Here is a 19,217-nt window from a genome sequence, read left to right on the forward strand (position 1 = left end):
GAGACCGGCCTGACCAGCGAGTGGCTGCGGTACGGGAAGCTTGGACCCGACTCGGCGCTAGCCTGCCGGTCCATGTTGTAGTCTCTCGGAGGACGGCACTACGGATAATCCAGCCAGCTGCACCACACTCCACAGGACCACCCGCCCGCGCCGTGCAGCTGCCAGCCCATTGTGCCGGTCTTGCCAGCGGCTTTACTTGGTTTACCTATGCCGATGTGGGCACCGTGGGGGGCGTTGCCGCGTTTCTGCCCCTGGCTATGCAGGGATTCGCTCAGCCAGCCACTGAAAACTAGCCATTCCCAGGCGCTGATGCAGCACCGTGGGATTTCCGATTGATTGAGAAGAGGACAGCTCCCCTACCTGTCTAAGATTACGGATGCCGCCGCCCTGGCTCGAGACTTTTCTATGCGAACGACAACGCCTGAATGACTATCATCAGAGCGCGGTCCCATCCGATATCGACTTCCCACAAAGCCCGAATAATGCTTGACCTCATCCAGCTCTAAGTTTCTCGCGCATTGTTGCCGCAAAAAGTCACTCGTTTGCAATCCAAGGGGGAAAGGTCCAAGGTGCTACGCAGAAAGTACTAAACTTGCTCCATCTACCCAGTACCATTACGCATTATCAGTACCTTTGTCTTGATACCAGAATCTGTCCCCGCCAAATTTCCCCGGTGTTCGCGTCATGCCTCACTCCACCACCTCCGGCTCTACGATACAAACCTCTTCGGTCAATCGATCGCAGTACTCACCAAGATCGCACAGCGACACCGACAACCTCTCTGCCAACGGCGGCATGGAGAAGTTTCCCGACCACATCGACTCCTACCTCACCAACGGCTCAAGGGCCACGAGCCCTGCAAAGACGAACGGCTATGCGCTCCCAGGCGCGACCACCAGTGGCGACCGCTGGCAGCCTCGAAAGGAAAGTCTTCAGGGTCGTGGGGTAAGATGGGGAGGAGCAGCAGGCCAGTTGCCGGCAACACGGCACGGCCACGGCAGGCAGAAGAGTCTGGGCGATGCCATTCACAACATCCGGACGAGAGGTGGAAGCGTTGGCCAGAACGCTCATGAAATAGCCGATGCGCTGCGAGCTCCTGTCTCTCCCAAACTGATTGTAAGTGCATTGCTCGCAGCTTTGTCACTATGTTGACGCTGACGATCGCATCGTAGGCGCTCTGTGTTCTGTGGTACACCTCGTCTGCCCTGACCAACACTTCCTCGAAATCCATCCTGACGGCGTTTGACAAACCCGCGACCCTCACCCTCATCCAATTCGCTTTCGTAGCGACTTACTGTATTCTATTCGCCTGGCTCGCCAACATCTTCCCAAGCCTCAGGACTACGATACCAGCCCTCAAGCATGGTATCCGCTACCCGTCCCGCGACGTCATCACGACCACTTTGCCTCTTGCCGCATTCCAGATCTTCGGCCATTTGTTAAGCTCGACAGCGACGTCAAAGATACCCGTCTCGCTCGTCCACACAATCAAGGGCCTCTCTCCCCTGTTCACGGTTCTGGCCTACAGGCTGGTGTTTAACATTCGGTATTCGATCAACACCTATTTGTCACTGGTCCCCTTGACTCTCGGGGTTATGCTAGCTTGCTCCGGCAAGCACAACAAGTACAGCGGCGAGCTTTTGGGCATTCTGTACGCTCTCCTAGCCACCATCATCTTCGTGACGCAGAACATCTTCTCTAAACGTCTCTTCAACGAAGCCGCCAAGGCCGAAGCCGAAGGCCAATCCGCGAGGTCACAAAAGCTCGACAAGCTGAACCTGCTCTGCTATTCCTCGGGCATGGCCTTCATCCTGACGGTCCCCATCTGGTTCTGGAGCGAGGGCACCGGGATCATCGGCGATGTCCTCCACGATGGAGCAGTCGACCTGAACGAGAAAGCGGGATCCTTTGACCACGGCCGCTTGACCATTGAGTTTATATTCAACGGCACCTTCCATTTCGGACAGAACATTTTGGCCTTTGTCCTCTTGTCGCTGGTTTCGCCAGTAACATACTCCGTTGCAAGTCTGATCAAGCGTGTTTTTGTCATTGTCATCGCAATCATCTGGTTCCGGAACCAGACGACACCTCTCCAGGGGGTTGGCATCTTGCTGACCTTTGTTGGCCTTTACCTCTACGACCGAACTCACGACCGGGACAAAGCGGATCGCAAGGCCAAGATGATGGAGATCAAGGAAGAGCCTCTCCTGCCCCTGAACACCAAGGAAGCGTTCAGCGCGAGCCAGAATGCGCCGGTCTTTGAGAGCCCCATGGTCTCGGCCGGCCCGTTCCAATCCTTCAGCAACGGACCCTCGCCTCGGAGGAGCGAAGATTCAAAAAAGTCGGATGGTCCTAGCAACGGCCGAGCTCGCGGCGCGAGTAACGCCGCCTGGCTTGCACCGGGCACAAAGCAGGAAGACACCTGGCGGTTTGGAGATCGGTAAACGGGTACATGTACAACTTGTCTTTTGGGGGGCGATGGTTTGTAGGGGTTTCAAATGTACGATTCATGATCAGCGCCACCCTGGTTTGGCTACTATGGATGGATGAAACCTATACCTCTGCTTGTTATGCGTGTCATCTGTCTTTAAGCTAACTGTGATGGAAGAAGTAGTGTAAGGAGGGAAAAAAGAAGAGGCCACCCTCCACCGGGCACTATATCTAGACACAAGTGGAGGGGTAATGTCGGGAAGGTAGATGGGAAAGCCTTGGGCATTCGGTTGGGGATAAAAGAAGCGGGTCTCGGCTTCATGGTCTAGTGGTAATTAAAACACGCCCGACTGCATCGGATGGGTCACAACTAGGTTTTCTGGGACATCAACTACAGGCAAACGTTGAGACAGTTGGGAACGGGTATTGATTCACCTAGGACCTTCATGTAATGTAATCATGAAAAAATTCGCCCAGCATCTAACGTAGCACATTGTGTCCCAATGCTCCTCGCCCTAGTCGACAAGCCATTCCTCCACCTCGATACCGAGGCTTCTCCCTACGCCCCTGATGACGTCCCATCCCACATTGATCCTCCACTTGCCGCCCCGATCCATCGGATCACCTGCCATGCCGACCTTCATTAGCAACCGCAAGCTCGCAAGGGTCGAGATCGCCATGCCGACGTCCCCGTCGACCACGCTCCCGGCGGCGAGCCCGTCGTCGGCGGCCCATTCGCATCGTAGGGCCGCGAAGATGGCGAGCATGCGCTCGAGGACGAAAGCATGCGCGCCGAGCAACTTGCGCGAGATCTTTTTGTGTTTGCTGGGGCGGCCCCGTTTCGGCGCCACGAAACCCCCGCCGCGACGCTTGCGTCGACCGTGGTGGTAGGTCGAGAAGAGCACCAGATCATGCTTGGCGGCGTTGTGCGATGCCAGGTACGCCGCCAGCAGCAACAGTCGCGTCGTGGTGGGCAGCAGCGTTGTCAGGTCGGCGGTGGCGGTGCTCATGGCCTGCTGCGCCGTCGCGTGCTTCGATGGCGTCCCGGCGGGCCCCGGGCCATGGCCGTTAACGGCGGTCGCCGATGAGGCCGCGCCGGGCTTGACGAAAACGATGCTCGGGTTCAGGAGGCTCTCATCCTGGAAGTGAACGCGCGAGGCGATGAGGAGCTTGGAAAATTCGCGCGGGCCGTGGGTGCGCGCGAGTATAGGTGCGGTGAAGCGCGGCCAAAGGGCCTCGCAGCTGTGGCGGCACGAGGGCAGTGTACGGGAGGCCGATGTCGTGAGGGCATCGCAGACGGCGCCGCAGAAGCGGGTCCAGAGGAAGTTTGTGTCGTCCTGTGTGGTCGTCGGGGTCGGCGGCGGCGGGGTGGCGGAGAGAATCTTGACGAATTCCTGTTTGGTGTAATTTGGAAATTGGATATGCTGCGCGAAGGAGGTGCGGAGGAAGCCCGGCGGAGGGGCGGTGACGATAAAGACGCAAGTCAGGCAGGGTATCTTGGTGAAGAGGAGAAAGTAAGCGTTCAGGAGCTCGCAGTAGCAGGGATTGGGTTGGAAATGTGTGACTGACTACTTCGGATAGTCTTGCTAGAGCAGTGAGGAGCGTTGGAGGAGCGTCTCGCTGGCGGTCGACTGCGTCAAAGACGAGGACAAGGCGCCAGCTTTCGGGCCGTTGAGTATACTTGAGCATCTTGCACAGCTCAACCATCAGCTGCGCCAGAGTCTCGCATTTCTTGGGTGGCGCCTCCCATTGTATGGCATCTACTACGGAGGCGACGGTCCTCTCGAACAGGTGCCGGCCTGTGATGCATTGTATGGAGTTGATGATGGCGAACTTGAGAGACGGTTCGGGTTCTGGCTCCTTGTCGGAGGTTTTGGAGAGGGTTTGCAGGAGGGCCTCGACGACGGCGGACTTGCCGGTGGCCTCGGTGCCGTAGACGACCAGGTTCCGACAAGGCGCTGCTGTAGGCTAATATCCAAGTCAAAATTGGTCACCTGAAGCCAGCCAAGGGAAGACCTTGGTGGTGAAAGGGCTCTGACTTACATGGAGGAGGGTGGCTAGAGATCGGATTTGATATTCTCGACAGGGGAATCGTTCATACAGAGGAGACAGAAGAAGCTCTTCTGGCAACTGGAAGAGTGACGCCATCTTGATTGGGTTCGTCTTGAGCTTGTTCGGCGCTCCCAAGCGGCGAAAGCTAATGTCAAACAAATCCTTCGGGGGGGGAACTCAGAGTCGGCCGAGAACAGGACCGGTCCGTCGCGTGGTTTGCGCCAAGGTATAGCCAGTGGAAGACGCGCGATCATGTGACCGTGCCTTTGTGTTGCCCAAGGGGGGCGGCAGGGGTCATCATGGTGAAACTGGTGACAGCGGAGGCACGGGGAGGCAGCCACTATTCGGGGGAGCTCGGGCGAAGGCCCGTGTTTGGGCCCAAGCGCCCTTGCGGCGTGCGCCGGGCCACCGCCTGTTAAACTCCACTGGGCTGAGTGCTGACCACGCCCACTTGCAGATCTCTCTCACACACCCGACTCTCGAGTCCCCAGTTCAAACAAACACACATCAAGACTGTACAAGACAACCCGCAGGAGGATGGACTGGGCGGCAAACAGGGAGAGAGGACTGCGGGTGGCGCAGCGTTTGTTTGTGTCATTGAAATGATGAGTAGGCTGCAAGAACTTGTTTGTGTCAGCAGCCTCTTAGCCATCCATTCTGCGGCCGCTGTTGTCACTGTGTGCCGTCTACCGTCCTGCCATGTCCTGCTAGTGTTTGCCCGGCTAATGTACTGAGCTACAACCAACCCTTCACCCGTAGGATTCGTGCCAGTGGCCCAACAGAACCGCTAGCCAACAACAACAACAGTCGACAGAGCTTGTCAGCGTATGTGGCGTCAGGGTCTCTCCCATTGCGGCCATGAACGCCAGCTTCCATGCAAGAGCGATTTGGGTCACCGTCGTGAGGCCTCTAACCTTTCCCCCCCCAGGCCAACGGCTTTCCCAAGGGCGTAACTGGTTACTGAAGCAAAGCTCGACTGACTTACACTCCTATTCAGTGCGAAGCAAAAGGGGACGTGTCTCGAGAGAGAGGCTTCATCCGATAATCAAGCGTATCATTTCGTCAGCAACGTCACCCACTCACAGAACTTTGTTTCAACCCCCGACGACGTATCTTCCCCTGTCCGGCCGTTGTACATCGTCCCTTGACAAAAAGAGGCCCGAGCATCGTCTCCTTGTCCTCCTTACCTCCGACCTCACGCCAGTGACGGACGCACCCGTTACTACAGCCGAGAGTTTTCTACCTCTCTCACCCACTCTAATCACCTCACCTCACGCAACCTCACCCCGTCTCATTCATACATTGCCATCCTTCCTTATAGTTCTCACGTCACCGCTTTACGGCAGCTGCTGGCTCGGCAGTGAGATCAGAGAGGGCGTCCAGGGCCCTTCGATGTCATCATGACCCTAACCCCCTCCTCCGAACAATCAGACTCGGCCGTCGCCGCCGTCGCCGCTGCAAATCACATCGACGACAAGCCATACCACTCAAAACGACCCCACAAGAAGTCCCGGACAGGGTGTCGGAATTGCAAGGCCCGTAAGGTGAAATGCGACGAGTCTCGCCCAATTTGCCGTAACTGCATGCTCCGCAAGGCCGACTGTGTTTTCCCCGGACCGTCCCACTCCCACTCCGAGCCTGGCCCGGGGTCGCCATCTGGCTCCTCCACCAGTGCCGTCTCACCCTCACGCTCGCGGTCCCATACGCCACAGGGCAGCCACGCCAGCATCGACGATGACTATAACGCCCTCGTCCTCAGAGAGCCGCTCTACATCCCTGCCGGCGACAGGGACGCCACCGACATGAAACTACTTTGGTTCTACACCACAAACACCTTCGCGTCCTTCGCGACGCAGGCCGGGCAGGTGAAGCGGGTCGACGACATCCTCAAGATCAAGATTCCCAGCCACGCCTTCGAGAGCCCCTTCCTCATGGACTGTCTGCTGGGCACATCCGCCCTCCAGCTCCAGCATCTGAAACAGGACATTGCGCCCTCGCGCGCCCTCCGCTACCGTGCCCGCGCCTTCGAGGGCTACCGTAAGGCCATCGAGGAGGGCAAGCCCGAAACCTTTCCCGCTCTCATCGCGACCTCGTTGCTCCTCACGGCCCTGTCTTCGCAAATGTTCCGCGAGGAGGGCACCAAGGACCTCTACATCATCGACTGGATGATTGTCTGGCGCGGCATCGGTCTCATGATCGACATGGCCACGCCCCAGACCCTCTGGGACTCGGGCCTCGCCGACCTCTTTGTGCGCCCGCCTATCAACCTCGACGAGGCTGCCAAGCACATCCCCAACAACCTGCTCTTCATGATCTCCTCCATCCGACCCGGAGACCCGGATTATGACCACATCTCGACGTACTACGACACGCTTAAGTACCTCGGCTCACTCTACGCGGCGCTCGTCCATGGCTTCAATCCCGTCATGACCCTTCGCGTTGTCACGTGGTTCACTTTCATCCCCAAGGCCTTTGTCGAGCTGGGCCGACAGAAAAGGCCTCGAGCCTTAGTCATTCTCGCCCACTATTTAATGTTTATTAAAGTCGCCCGGAACCTGTGGTGGATCGAGGGTATCGGTGACCGCGAGATCGCTGGAATCGTCCGCCATCTCGGCGAGGACTGGTACGAAGAGCTTGCAGCGCCACGCCTGGCCTTACTGCTGGATGACCGAATCGATATCACGAGACTGATTCTCGCCGATCCCGAGTGGGATTCGCCCGTCGACGACTTCAAAGCCCCGCTACACGACGCTCGTACGGAGATGCTCACCTGGGTCGACGACAGTGGCAAACGGTACAAGGGCATGCCGCAGCGTGTTGGCGACTTACAACCAGCTGATCCCGCGCCGCGGAGGCTGCCCTGGGACGGAGATGGTCTTCATCAGGATCCGATGATGCTCTGTGCTCCGGGGAGAGAGTACGCTGAGAGAGTACTGGAGGCGATTGACATGGGTGTTCAGGACATGGATGTTTCCAGGTGAATTTGGAGGTTGCCCCAGCCGACGATGGGTGGGGTGGGGATGCGGAAACATGGGTCAGCTTTTGGTTGAATGGGTTGAATTCCCGGGACGGCCTCTCCACGGCCTCTGACGATACCTCCTTGATGGCCACTGAGAAGTTCATGTCTGCTACGCCGAGACAGCCCATCTCGGTTTATGGCCGTGGAAGTAATGCAAGCATAAACGGATAAAGCGATACTTACATCAGTCTGAAGTGAACGGCATGTACGACAGAAATCTCTAATCTCATACTGTTTGCCAACTTTGATGTTTACAATTACTACAGCGGAATCAGACTTGTGGAAAGTGTAGACTGGATGGCAATTCCAACGAATTATATGCATAAAAAATAAAAAATAAAAAATAAAAATCCCCCGTCAATCCAAATACAGCGTGGTTAACATCGCGTCCACACTTGTTGCCTTGTTTCTCAGCAAGCAGGTGCTTCTGTTTCTCCTACTCGGTACATGATTGTGAATTGGATTGGGTTCAACTCTGGGTTGAGAATCAGGCCCTCGCAGGTGGGTGCTCCAGCATATCTCTACTGTCCTGTGCAGCCCCATGATACCCTTAAACTTTCCATCCATAGATCTCTTACATATCAAATTTCATCTCCCTGGTCTCATAGTGCCTATCCACTAGTCAGTTGCCTTGAGCGACTGATGTATCCCTACATATTATTATGAGTGGTCTGCCCTGGAAAGGAAGTGAGAAAGATAGCAACCTAGAGCTCATCTTCACAATAAATAACCAGCTATCAACTTGAAAGAGACTATATTGCTAATGTTTTACTATAGCCATTGATTCCATCCGGCATCTCTCAATTAATCCCAGGCAAGGTTTATCAAAAGGATCTAGTTAAAATCAGTAATGTAAGTAATCCTCTATTTTCTCTAGATAGTATCTTGGATGGTATCTTGGATAGTATCATAGATAGTTTCTTAGATGGTACCTTAGATATTGCCTTGACGTGGAGTAAACAAACTACAGGGTAAATGCCGAGAACAAGAATAACTCAGGGATATTCCTTCTTAAGATTTAATAAAAAGGCTTTAGATGATTGTTATTAGAGCTTTTTAGTTTAAATAGCATGTTTATGTTTAGATCTCTTAGGACAATCAATAACTAAGGACGAAACTCCTGCCGCCTACCATGCATTATATAGGTTGTTAATCTCAAAGGACAACACTAGCCCTGTTGATAACTTTGTAACGCTCCCATAAGTTCTCTATAAGTGATTGTAAGTGCTATAAAACCAATGAAAGGACAACTGTCTTAAGACTAGCAACTGAAAGGGGGGAGTGTATATGCATGTACGAATGAATAGGCAGGCATATATTGCAAAGTAAGTACTGTATCTATTTGTGCATGGCCATGCTGTCCTGCAACCTTGACAGCCTGGTTCATTACCGAAGTAGACCCCGCATTCTATCTCCGACTCGCTGACACCCAAAGTCAAAAAGCTATACCGGTTATCAGCAAGAACGAGATTATCGCCCTCGGCGACCTTTTGGTTAGATTCCTCTAACGAAAGGATTCGACCATCAAACCGCCGCCCCGAGACTTTTAAACTCTGCGATCTTTTCTTGAGGTCTAACATCAGACGAAATATGGGACGCGATAACGATTATCTCGGAGAGGACTTGGTCGACCGTCTTGAACTCATACGACAAATTCGCAAAATTTGTCTCGCCAAGGACAAAGACACCATCGAAGAAGATCGTGAGGCACTCAGCCGGGCAACTCTATGGTCCCTGCTCCTAGTTCTAGACATGGCGCGACTTCGAAAAATCGCGAGTGACTTGGAGGAGGGCGATGATGCGAGAGAAGATACTATATTCCGCCTTCCTGAAGTTCTCACTGGTGTACACGACATGGTCTGGTATTGTAAGCCACATGCGCCCCATTTCTTTCGATTTTCTTAATCTTTTGACTCATCAATATTTAGTTACCAAAGGACCGATTGCTGAGTGGGAGAAGGAAGGAAATCTCAACCGGAACGCGAGCTTGGCGCGAGCGGTATGTCAGCAGTTGTTAGACGTCTAAACAGCGAGTTATCTGTTGCTAATGATTCGGCAGGTCCTTCAACGAGACGGCATGCATTGTGTCTTGACCGGCAACAAGAATCCTGAAGTGTGCCATATCTGGCCCTTTTGGGCTGTGAACCGGAAAGGCCAAGCCGACAAATCACTCAAGGCATTAGCTTTGGTATTCGGAAGAGAGCGCATCATTAATCTCAGAAAAAAACTCGCCAATAGAGAATCCAACACTGTCGACACGCCTGGCAACATGATCACTCTCAGCAGACAGCTTCATCGATTCTGGGAAGAGGGTTACTTCGCTCTTGAACCTATCGGGCCTGTCTTCAATACGGCGCATGTCTCGACCACTTCAAGCACAGTAGAGGAAGACACCGCTAAAGAAACATCTACCCCGACAGATGGTGACATGAATGACCCCCCCCGAGGCCTCCGGAAGAGGGCTTCGGATAGGTTGAGGGGGAAGAAAGAGGAACGTGATGCGAAACGCGCGACCATGCAGATCGAAGGTGTCAAGGTTCGTTTTCATTGGCTCAAACGAACCACTCACGAGTCCATGCACACCATCCTTGGCCCCAATGCCGAGTTGAACCCGCGGAAGATGTGGAAAGACTGGGAGGATAGAATTGTTGTCCACGACGTTGACGGTCGGCCCCTCGAGAACGGCCAAATTCTCGAGATTTTCCCAACAAGCCAAGCTGAAGCCCCCGATATGGACATCCTGCAGCTTCAGTGGGATATCCTCCGGATGCATGCCCTGACTGGAGGTGCTGACCCGGTGCTGTACGCACCCGATAACGATTATGATGAGGATGGGCGGAGGGTCTCGGTTGATCGACCAGAAAGGGTGCGTGCTCTTGAAGCTCTGAAGGACAACCGTGTCGAGTTGGAGGCCGAGAGGCCCATGGAAACATCCCCGGACGTTCCGGAAGCAACTATGTCTGAAGTGGCTGAAGTGGCTTCCACTGGTCGATCCGTGAGTGGCACATCTACCCTCCGAAACATGGCAGCGACTGCTGTCAACTCGATATCTCGTCGAACCGGTCGAGCTATACGCCGATTGGGTGGCGATGATGGCGACGATTCGACGATTCTGTCAGGAAGACCAACGACCCCCTCCATTACTCGCGGTTTGGTTTCCAGGCTCCGACCTCGCCGTGTGTCGCACGCCATGGCCGGTGTACAGACCACAGCCTCCAGCGCTGATCGCGGAGATCACGACCGTCCATTCACTGAGGTTGATGCCCCCAGAAGCGCTCGCTCTTCGGGCGAACACTCGCAGAGGCGTCGGCAGTCTCGTCTTCCATCTAAAGCTCGCCTTCCCTCTGAATCTCGTCCTTCAATTGAGGCTAGACACCGAACGAGAAGTGGACGCCCTTCCGGCGAGCACCCGCATAAGAATCGTCTCTCTACCGAGGCCTCGACTGCACAAGGTGGTGGGCGCCCTTCGGGCGAGCACTCGCAGAAGAATCGTCTCTCTACTGAGGCTGCGACTGCACAAGGCGGTGGGCGCCTTTCGGGTGAGCAAATGATGCTGCCTTTGCGTCCCAGGCCGGGGACTGTTCTGGGAGAGATCACAAATGTAGCGAGCACAAGGGTGACCACCAGGATGTCTGAGGATGATGCAGTTGGCGGCGAAAACCGGGATCCCGCACAAACGGATGTCAACCATTGATACCTATGGGTTGAAGACAACCCGAGTCTCGATGTTTTCTTTCATCTTATCCTCAATTACCTGGATTTTCATCCCTGCTTTCGTCGTCCTGGTATCCACTCTCTCTCTTGGGAGTATCATTCAGGCTGAGAGACATGGGATAGAATTGATTTTTGTATGAGCACGAGCAAGGAGAGCAGACAAACAGTAGAATAACAAGAACGAGATTGAAGTGACTATGACTAGATCTTCTTGGTAAACCTTGTCTAGGATTGTTTCAAAGACGTCTGATAGAATCAATGGCTACAATGAGACATTGACAATACAGCCCCTTTTGAGTTAGTAGCTGGCTGTTTGTTGTAAAGATGAGCTTTGGGCTGCTATTTTCCCCACTTCCGTTCCAGGATGGATAACTCAGAATATCATGTGGAGATGCATCAGCTGCTCAAGGCAACTGCTAAATAGGCACCATGAAATCGGAGGGTTGGAAGTCAATATGTACAAGGGCTAAGGATGGAAGGTTTAGGGTATCGTTGGGCTGCCCGGAACACTAGAGATGTCCTGAAGCACGTACCTCTACGAGGGCCTTGTCTTCAAACCAGAGTTGAACCCAATCTGATTCAGAAGCATGTGCTGAGGAAAAGAAACAGAAGCATCTGCTTGTTGGGAAACAAACCAACAAGTGTGGACGCGATGCCTACCATGCTGCACTTTATAGTGTACTTAAATGATCAGAACTCCAGTCAAACAATAAACAAGTTTACACACCATCCGGGTTTCTCCCTTTAAACTCAAGCCACTCGCCGTCATCCAAACGGCACCTCCATCAAGGGTGACAGACACGCAAAGGCCCTACAGCCAACCTCGCTTCCCTGTATGCCCTCACTGTTCAAACAACGACGCTCGAGGGTTCCCCAAGAGGACCTTGAACGTCGTCTCGATCTCGTCCAGCAGGTCGTTGGCGTGCCCCTTCCACGACTCGAACGTCACGATCTCGATCGTCAGCCTGTCGCCCTGCGGGAACGCCTGGATCTTCCACTCCCGCAGCGGCTCCTGGTGCGGGTAGATGGTCTCCATCCTGCTGCTCGCCGTCTCGAAGCCGAGGCTCTCGACGTGCTCGACGTCCTGGTGGACCACCGTGTCGAACCAGTCCGTCTCGGCGGGCCAGTGCGGGGCGCAGAGCCGCTTGATCTCGGGCAGGCCGACGCCCTCGTGCGCCGAGCTGGCGATGTGCTGGTTCTGCACGAGGTTGAGCAGGTCCAGCACCGTCCAGTCGTCCTCGAACCGGACCCGGACCGGCACGTACTGCCAGCAGGGGCCGACGACCATGTCGGCGTTGGGGAAGTCGATGTTGCGGCCGCTGACGACCTCGCCAAAGGTCACGTCCCGCGTCCCCTGCATCCTCGCCAGGGTCAGCGCCCACGCCGCCGTCGGGAGCGTGGCGATGGTGACGTCCTTGGAGCGGGTCGAGATGTCGAACGTCCGGTCGACGGCGTAGTGCTGCCTCTCCGTCACGGGGGTGTCGGGCTTCAGAACGTTGATCGAGGACCCTTCGAGCAGCTCTCTCCAGTACTCGACGCTCTGCGGCACGTTGGACTTGACGACGTGCCCGGCGAACGAGGAGAAGGGCAGCGACCTGGGCACGGGCTTGCCCTCGTGCAGCGCCGAGAGCTGGTGCAGCATGATGGGCAGGCAGATCTCGTCGTACTGCGCGTGCGACACGCGGAACACGAGCGCCGACCGGCCGTTGCTGCTGTGCACGAAGAACCACTTGACAAAGACGGAGCCGAGCGGCATGCGCGTCTGGACGTCGAGGTTGCAGAGGTCCTTGACGAAGGCCTCGACGTCGCCGTCGATCTCGTGCTCCGTGACGGGCGTCTTGACGTCCTCGAGGACGACGCTGAGACACGTGCCGTCGTGCTGCACAAAGACGGACCGGAGCACCTCGTTGAGCGAGACGAGCTCCTGGCAGCTCTGGAAGAGGCGGGGTCGGTCGACGTCGCTCTCGAAGTACATGGCCTCGTAGCGTGCCGAGAAGCGCGGGATGTCGATGGTCCCCTTGACGGCGACCTCTTGCAGCGGTCTGGCGGGGAACGCGTCGACGATGTTCCACGTCGGGTCGGCCAGCAGAGGCCGCAGTGTCTCGGCCGGGGCGGCACCAAAGTTCTCCAGGAGCTCGAAGGGCGCCAGAGCTTGTGCGGTGTCCTGCGAGCCTTGTTGCGTCGGCTCCGAGTCCTGCAGAACGCTGGCCATGTCGTATAGCGTCCTCTTGGTGAAGACTTGGTTGACGGTGAGTGTGAGACCGGCCAGCCGGGCCTCGGAAACGAGCTTCATGGCACCGATGGAGTCGCCGCCGAGACGGAAGAAGCTGTCGTTCAGACCGATATCGCTCTCGGGGAGCCTGAGGACGCGGCTCCAGAGGGTCCGCAGGCGGCGCTGCTTGGCGGACGTGGCAGAGATGCGTTTCGCGGGAGCTTTGCTGGCCGTGTTGGTCTTTTGAACGAGATCGCTCTTCTTGCCGGTGATCTGAACGGACCCATCCGCGTTGAACTTGGCCAGACGGTCCGTCTTGTAGAACTTGCCGGCCTCCTCCTTGCTCGTCGCCGCCCACGAAGGCTGCTCAAGAGTAGAAAGAGACAACTCCGCCTTGCTGACAATCACGAGCTCGCCAACGACTCCCAGAGGCGCGAGGCTTCCAGAGTCCGTCGGGTTAACGATCCATACGGCCTCGGCCTCAGGGTACTCCCCAAGGACACTCTTCACGCTCTCGGTGCTCAGACGAGACACCTCGGCCTGGTCCTCCTGCGTCAGGTACGCAATATCGCCAAGCGGCGCATCGGTAAGTTGGGAGAGCTTCTGGGCCACCTGAGAGAACTGGGCGAGAGCCCTTTCCATCAGCGGCTTCTGGACCGTCTTGGAGTCGAACGAGGCCATGACCAGGAATCCCTTGGGGTCGGTGGAGCAGACGAGCATGAGGGCGTAGGTGTTAAACTTGAGAGCCTCCTCGGCGGCCTCGGCATCGCCGGCGGGAACCAGGCGGTTCGCAGGGTACTTGTTGAACTCCTCCTGGTCGAAATCATCGGCGCTCGGGTGGAGGACGAGACCGGTCCTCAGCTCGCAGGCCTCGAGGGCGTCAGGGCTGAGACGACGGATGTGTTGGAGACCGGTGTGCTCGTAGGGAATTTGCTGGATGGTCTGATCCTGGATGTCTTGGAGGTAGTCGCTGACGGTAGTCTCGCCGTTGACTTGGAGGCGGAAGGGCACCGTCGTGATCATCGGGCCCTCAATCTCCTCGGTGCCCCTGATAGGAGCATTACGTCCCGTAAGGGTTTCGCCAAAGACGACGTCGGGTGATGAGGAGTAGTGAGATGCGACGTACGCCCACGCACCGCGGATGACGGTGGCGACGGTCGTGTTGGACGCCGGCCGGCCGCTCAGAGGCACGTAGACCTCCAGAAGCGAGTCGGCTTGCGTCTGGTATCCCTCGTACGGCAGGGCCGGAAATTGAGGGCCGTTGGCACCCTGGAGCTGATCGCGCCAGTACGTCTCGGCGGCGGCGCGGTCAATGCTGCCAAGGTATTTGATGAAGTCCTTAAACTCGGCGGCCCGCTCGACTCTGACGCCATCGAAGGCCTTGTTGACCTTGTCGACGATGAGGGGCATGCACCAGCCGTCGTAGAGGGCGTGGTGCATTGTCAGCACGAACTGCACCTTGCCCGTCTCCTTTTCGGTGACGAGGGCATACCGGACGAGGGGTCGTCCCAAATCCATGCCCTCCTCTCGGTCCTTCACAAGGTAGCCCTGGAGGTCGTCGCCAATATGCCAGGCGATGTCCTCCTTGACCACGACCTGAGCAAGACCTCGGCCGGGGACCTGGACGATTCTGGTGCGGAGGATGGCGCAGTCTGCGGCGGCGACATCGAAGGCGTTGCGCAGCTTGTCTGCTGTCGCGGAGTCGGCGAGGTCAACGACTCTCTGCGCGACGTAGGCCTCCTTGACCTTGGCAGAAAGAGCCATCAGACCCTCCTGGAGAGGCGTGCAGGGGTAGATGTCCTCGATCGCAGACTCGTCGATGCCGCAGAGCTTGGCTGACTCTGCGCGCGCCTCCTCGGGGGTCCAACCATCCTCGAGGAGAGAAAAGGGGGCAACGGCGGCCTCGTCCTCCTTGGATACCTTGGTCGCGTTCTGGGCCATGTCCTTGAGCGAAGGGAAGTTGAAGATGCTCGCCACCGTCAAGGCGATGCCCTCCTCTCTGGCAGCAGCGACGAGCTTCATGGCACGAAGGGAATCGCCGCCGAGGGCGAAGAAGCTGTCGTGCAGGCCGATGCTGACCTCGCCGCCCAGGACCTTAGTCCACACCTGCTGCAACGCCTTCTCCATCTCCGTCTCGGGCTCGTTCTTCTCGGTGGGGGCCACGCGCAGGCGGGCGACCTGTTCACGAGACATGGAGCCTCCGAGCTCGCGCAGGCGCTTGCGGTCGATCTTGCCAGAGACCAGGGACGGCATCTTGCGGAGCGGGATGTAGGCGGAGGGGACCATGTAGCGGGGGATCTCGGCACCCAGCGAGATGTCGATCTCGGCGATGGCCTGGCTGAACTCGGGCGAGAAGATTGTGACGTCGTCTTCCGCGTCGGGGTTGACGACGGGGTTCTGCTCGACGACGAAGGCGACGAGGGTGGGCTCGCTGCCGCCGGGCTTGATGACCTCGGCCACGATCTTGACGCCAGAGGGCATCTTTCCCCTGAGGTGATGCTCGACTTCGGCCAGCTCGATTCTCTGGCCGCGGAGCTTGACCTGCTGGTCCTTGCGGCCCACGAAGGCGATGGACCCTGTGCCGTCGGGGTCGTAGCGGACCAGATCCCCCGTCTTGTAGAGGCGGCCGTGTCTGCCGCGGGCGGGGCCACCACCGGCGAGGAGCCAGGCGGGATCCTCGATGAAGACCTCGTCGGTTTTGGCCTTGTCGTTGAGGTACCCGAGACCGACGACGGGCCCCTCGATGAGAAGCTCGCCGACGGCTCCGACGGGCATGAGACGCTCGTGGTCATCGGGATCGACGATCCAGGTGAGACCACCGCAGCCCTTGCCGATGTTAGTCGAGGTGCTGCTGACGTTGCTATTGATGGTGCAGCCGACGGTGCACTCGGATGGGCCGTAGGCAATGATGACGCTCGTCGTCTTGCTCCACGTCGAGGCGTCGCCCGCCGAGACGGCCTCGCCGCCCAGGCCGAGGACTTCCAGGGAAGGGATGACATCCGGGTCCAGGACACGGGCGACGGAGGGGGTCATGTGCGCCATGTTGCACTTGGAATTGCGGATGGCGCCGCTCAGGTCGTTCATGCGGTCCTCGTCCGAAGGAATGCAAAGGCAGCCGCCCGCGGCGAGGGTGCAGAGCATGCAGTCAATGGCAACGTCGAAGGCGTACGATGCGAAGTCGAAGCAGCGGGAGTGCGCGCGGTAGCCGACGGCCCAGCCACGGGGGACGGCGCCGCTGGTGAAGTTTTCGTGAGAGACCATAACTCCCTTGGGCTTACCCGTGCTGCCGGACGTGAATTGGATGTAAAGGGGGGAGGATGGCGGGATGTAGGGCAGCTCAGGGGCGAGCTCGAGGGTGTCTTGGTTGAGGGTCTCGTCGGAGGCGACGACGAGGACTCCCTCGGGGGCGATGCGCCGGCCGAGCTCGCTCTGCCGTTGGGAGGTCACGATGATGGTGGCGCCGGTCTGCTCGACGATGGTGCGCAGACGGGCCTCGGGCTGGCTGGGGTCGGTGAGCGCGAAGGCGGCGCCAGCCTTCATGACGGCCAGGAGCGCCACGGTCGTCCAGCGCGACTTCTCGAAGCACATGGGCACCGTGGAGCCGACCTTGACTCCCCGGTGCACGAGATGGCGCGCGAGGCGGGTTGACAGACGCTCCACGTCGCCGTAGGTGAAGTTCCCGTCCCAGGACTCGACGGCCGGCCGGTCGGGACCGTTGCTGGCCACCTCGGCGATGATGTCCTGCATACATCTCTGCATGTTCTCCGGCAGCTCGGCATTCCACGTCCACAGCTGCTCGAGGTCCTTTGTGGTGGGACCGATCGTGTCCGAGATCTGGCGGTATGGGTTTTGGAGGATTGTGGTGAGGATCTCGACGAAGGAGTCGAGTTGGAAGGCGGCGTGACGGTACGACAGGACGGCGCGGTCCCACTGGGCATTGATGATTATCTGCCCCTCGTTGATCGTTGTCTCGATCTGATATGTCCACTGGCGCAAGGGGTTGTCAGCATACTGGACAAAAAGTGAAGAGCGTCAAAAGGAAGCAAGTGGGGGACGGGCTATGGTTGGGTCTACGTACGTCGCGAGATCTCTTGGATGGCGTCTTCTCCAACTTGCCCTGAGAGGCAGGTGCTCCATTGTTGAAGTATATTACAGGAACCGGTTGCGCGTCACTGTCGAGCTCCCTCTCGCCCAGGTTCTTGATGACCTCCAGGGCCTCGGATATGGAGTCGCTGTTCTTGAAGGGCGCCTCGCTTAGGCTCAGACTGTTGTGAGTTGCGGACGACGGCTGCTGGCCGTCTCGCGTCCTGAACCCCCAGTTTACGCGGCTCAGGCCGTCGTCGTTATTGCGGTAGAGCACAAGCAGCCAGGCGAGGAGCAGCTCGTGTTTGAAGTCGCTCATGCCACCGGCCTCGGTCCGGGGCGTCACGGCAACGGTTCTCGTTGAAGAAGGGTCGACGGCGGTGCCGTTAGTCAAGCCGTCTGCGCCATCGGCATGGCCATTCTCTTGGTAGGCGGTTCCGCCGCCTTCGGTGTCCCGCAAATGCATCGTTTACTTTGTGTTTACCTCTCGATCGAGGTTGAGAGGGCTTGTGGTGGGGGGAGGGGTAACGATCGTTATGATGTAGGGCGAGGTTGAGCTTGCAGCATTTCACGCGCCAACAGTACAGGACAAGACGATGGCTTCCTCTGCTCCGTTCCTGGGATGTGAAAGATGTTTGGATTTTTGACCGACGAGAGGATCAGCCGGGCAGTGGGGAGAGAGCTACACCCTTTCGTGCAGCAAGACGGCCTCCCCGTCTTGCGAAGCGCAAGAGTCTCTTATGTGCAACTCTGCAACTCTGCAGCTCCTTCGGGCCGTATCCTTGCATGGCAGCCAGGACAGACTTCCCGACTCTGCTAGATCGACGAACCCCATCCATCCAAGGGCCATGGCTGGTGCCGCGGCCGAGCGACCTGCCTCGCAGACCGAGCCGATGTTCCTGCGGAGGGAAAGCGGAGGAGGCTTGTGAAGGGCGCGCGCGGATTTTGGGCCAGGCCCGTTTCTGTGACGAGGGACGAATGCGAGGCACAACGGTGCAAGGACCCTAATCCATGAAGCCCGTCCGGGTGGGTATAGCTGGATCGTGTGCGAATAGTCGGCGCGAACAACGTAAGGGCTGAGTCGCCATGCAGAGCCGGTACGGATACAATCCAATACACTACTACCACAAGTCAGTGAGTGAGTGATGGATGGCACTTTAGCGAGAGGGACGTCAGATGCGAAAGAGCTGAGCACACCCTCGCGGTACCAATGAGGCAAGAGTTTCATGACGGGTCCGTTGGTCCCTTGGACTAAGGCGCCATCTCATCATACGTTTTGTAGGGGGTGAAAGTGAAGAGAGAAAGAGGAAAAGAGGTAGGGGGGGGCGTGTGAAGATGTGGTGGGCCATGTGCTATGCTACAGGGTACTAACCGGTACCTGACCGTTACTGACCGGGGGGGGGGGGGGGGGGGGGGGGCGCGAAGAATTGGATCAGAACGGATCTGATTACCTAGGGGCGCCAAGGAGGGGCGTCCGCTTGTGGGCCGGAGGCAAGCCCGGCGGGAGGGGGAGGGAGCGGCCGGGGTGGCCAAACGCCGGACATGGCCGTTCTTCTACAACAGAAATTACCTCCCTCCATTTCGCACAGTACAGATGACTGACAGACACACATACAGGTACACACAAAGGACATAAAAGCCCATCAAACATCGCGGATCTGATAACTTTAACGCACCGTCGCACTACTGTTCCTCCGAGTCGTGTGA

At 57.4% G+C, this 19,217-nt stretch overlaps 5 protein-coding genes across 5 annotated transcripts; 3 read left to right on the forward strand and 2 right to left on the reverse strand.

Annotated features, from left to right (window-relative positions):
- Positions 1-684: 684 nt before the first annotated feature.
- CH63R_12693 (Triose-phosphate transporter) lies at positions 685-2,444 on the forward strand (the record flags this gene model as incomplete). The annotated part of the gene is made up of 2 exons (XM_018307667.1): positions 685-1,116; positions 1,173-2,444. 2 exons carry the CDS (start codon positions 685-687, stop codon positions 2,442-2,444), a joined length of 1,704 nt encoding a protein of 567 aa, XP_018152084.1.
- Positions 2,445-2,945: 501 nt separating this feature from the next.
- CH63R_12694 (origin recognition complex subunit Orc5) lies at positions 2,946-4,578 on the reverse strand (the record flags this gene model as incomplete). Its single annotated transcript, XM_018307668.1, is given in 3 exon segments — positions 2,946-3,998; positions 4,003-4,398; positions 4,474-4,578. Coding segments are annotated over 3 exon segments (1,554 nt in total).
- A 1,304-nt stretch (positions 4,579-5,882) lies between these two features.
- On the forward strand, positions 5,883-7,463 carry CH63R_12695 (C6 zinc finger domain protein; the record flags this gene model as incomplete). Its single annotated transcript, XM_018307669.1, has 1 exon — positions 5,883-7,463. One exon carries the CDS (start codon positions 5,883-5,885, stop codon positions 7,461-7,463), a length of 1,581 nt encoding a protein of 526 aa, XP_018152086.1.
- A 1,790-nt stretch (positions 7,464-9,253) lies between these two features.
- CH63R_12696 (Integral membrane protein) lies at positions 9,254-11,195 on the forward strand (the record flags this gene model as incomplete). Its single annotated transcript, XM_018307670.1, has 3 exons — positions 9,254-9,368; positions 9,430-9,500; positions 9,561-11,195. 3 exons carry the CDS (start codon positions 9,254-9,256, stop codon positions 11,193-11,195), a joined length of 1,821 nt encoding a protein of 606 aa, XP_018152087.1.
- Positions 11,196-12,056: 861 nt separating this feature from the next.
- Positions 12,057-17,976, reverse strand: CH63R_12697 (Non-ribosomal peptide synthetase; the record flags this gene model as incomplete). The annotated part of the gene is made up of 2 exons (XM_018307671.1): positions 12,057-17,414; positions 17,506-17,976. 2 exons carry the CDS (start codon positions 17,974-17,976, stop codon positions 12,057-12,059), a joined length of 5,829 nt encoding a protein of 1,942 aa, XP_018152088.1.
- Between the last annotated feature and the right edge of the window lie 1,241 nt (positions 17,977-19,217).

Source organism: Colletotrichum higginsianum, chromosome 9, assembly GCF_001672515.1.
Source record: "Colletotrichum higginsianum IMI 349063 chromosome 9, whole genome shotgun sequence".
Lineage (NCBI taxonomy): Eukaryota > Fungi > Ascomycota > Sordariomycetes > Glomerellales > Glomerellaceae > Colletotrichum > Colletotrichum higginsianum.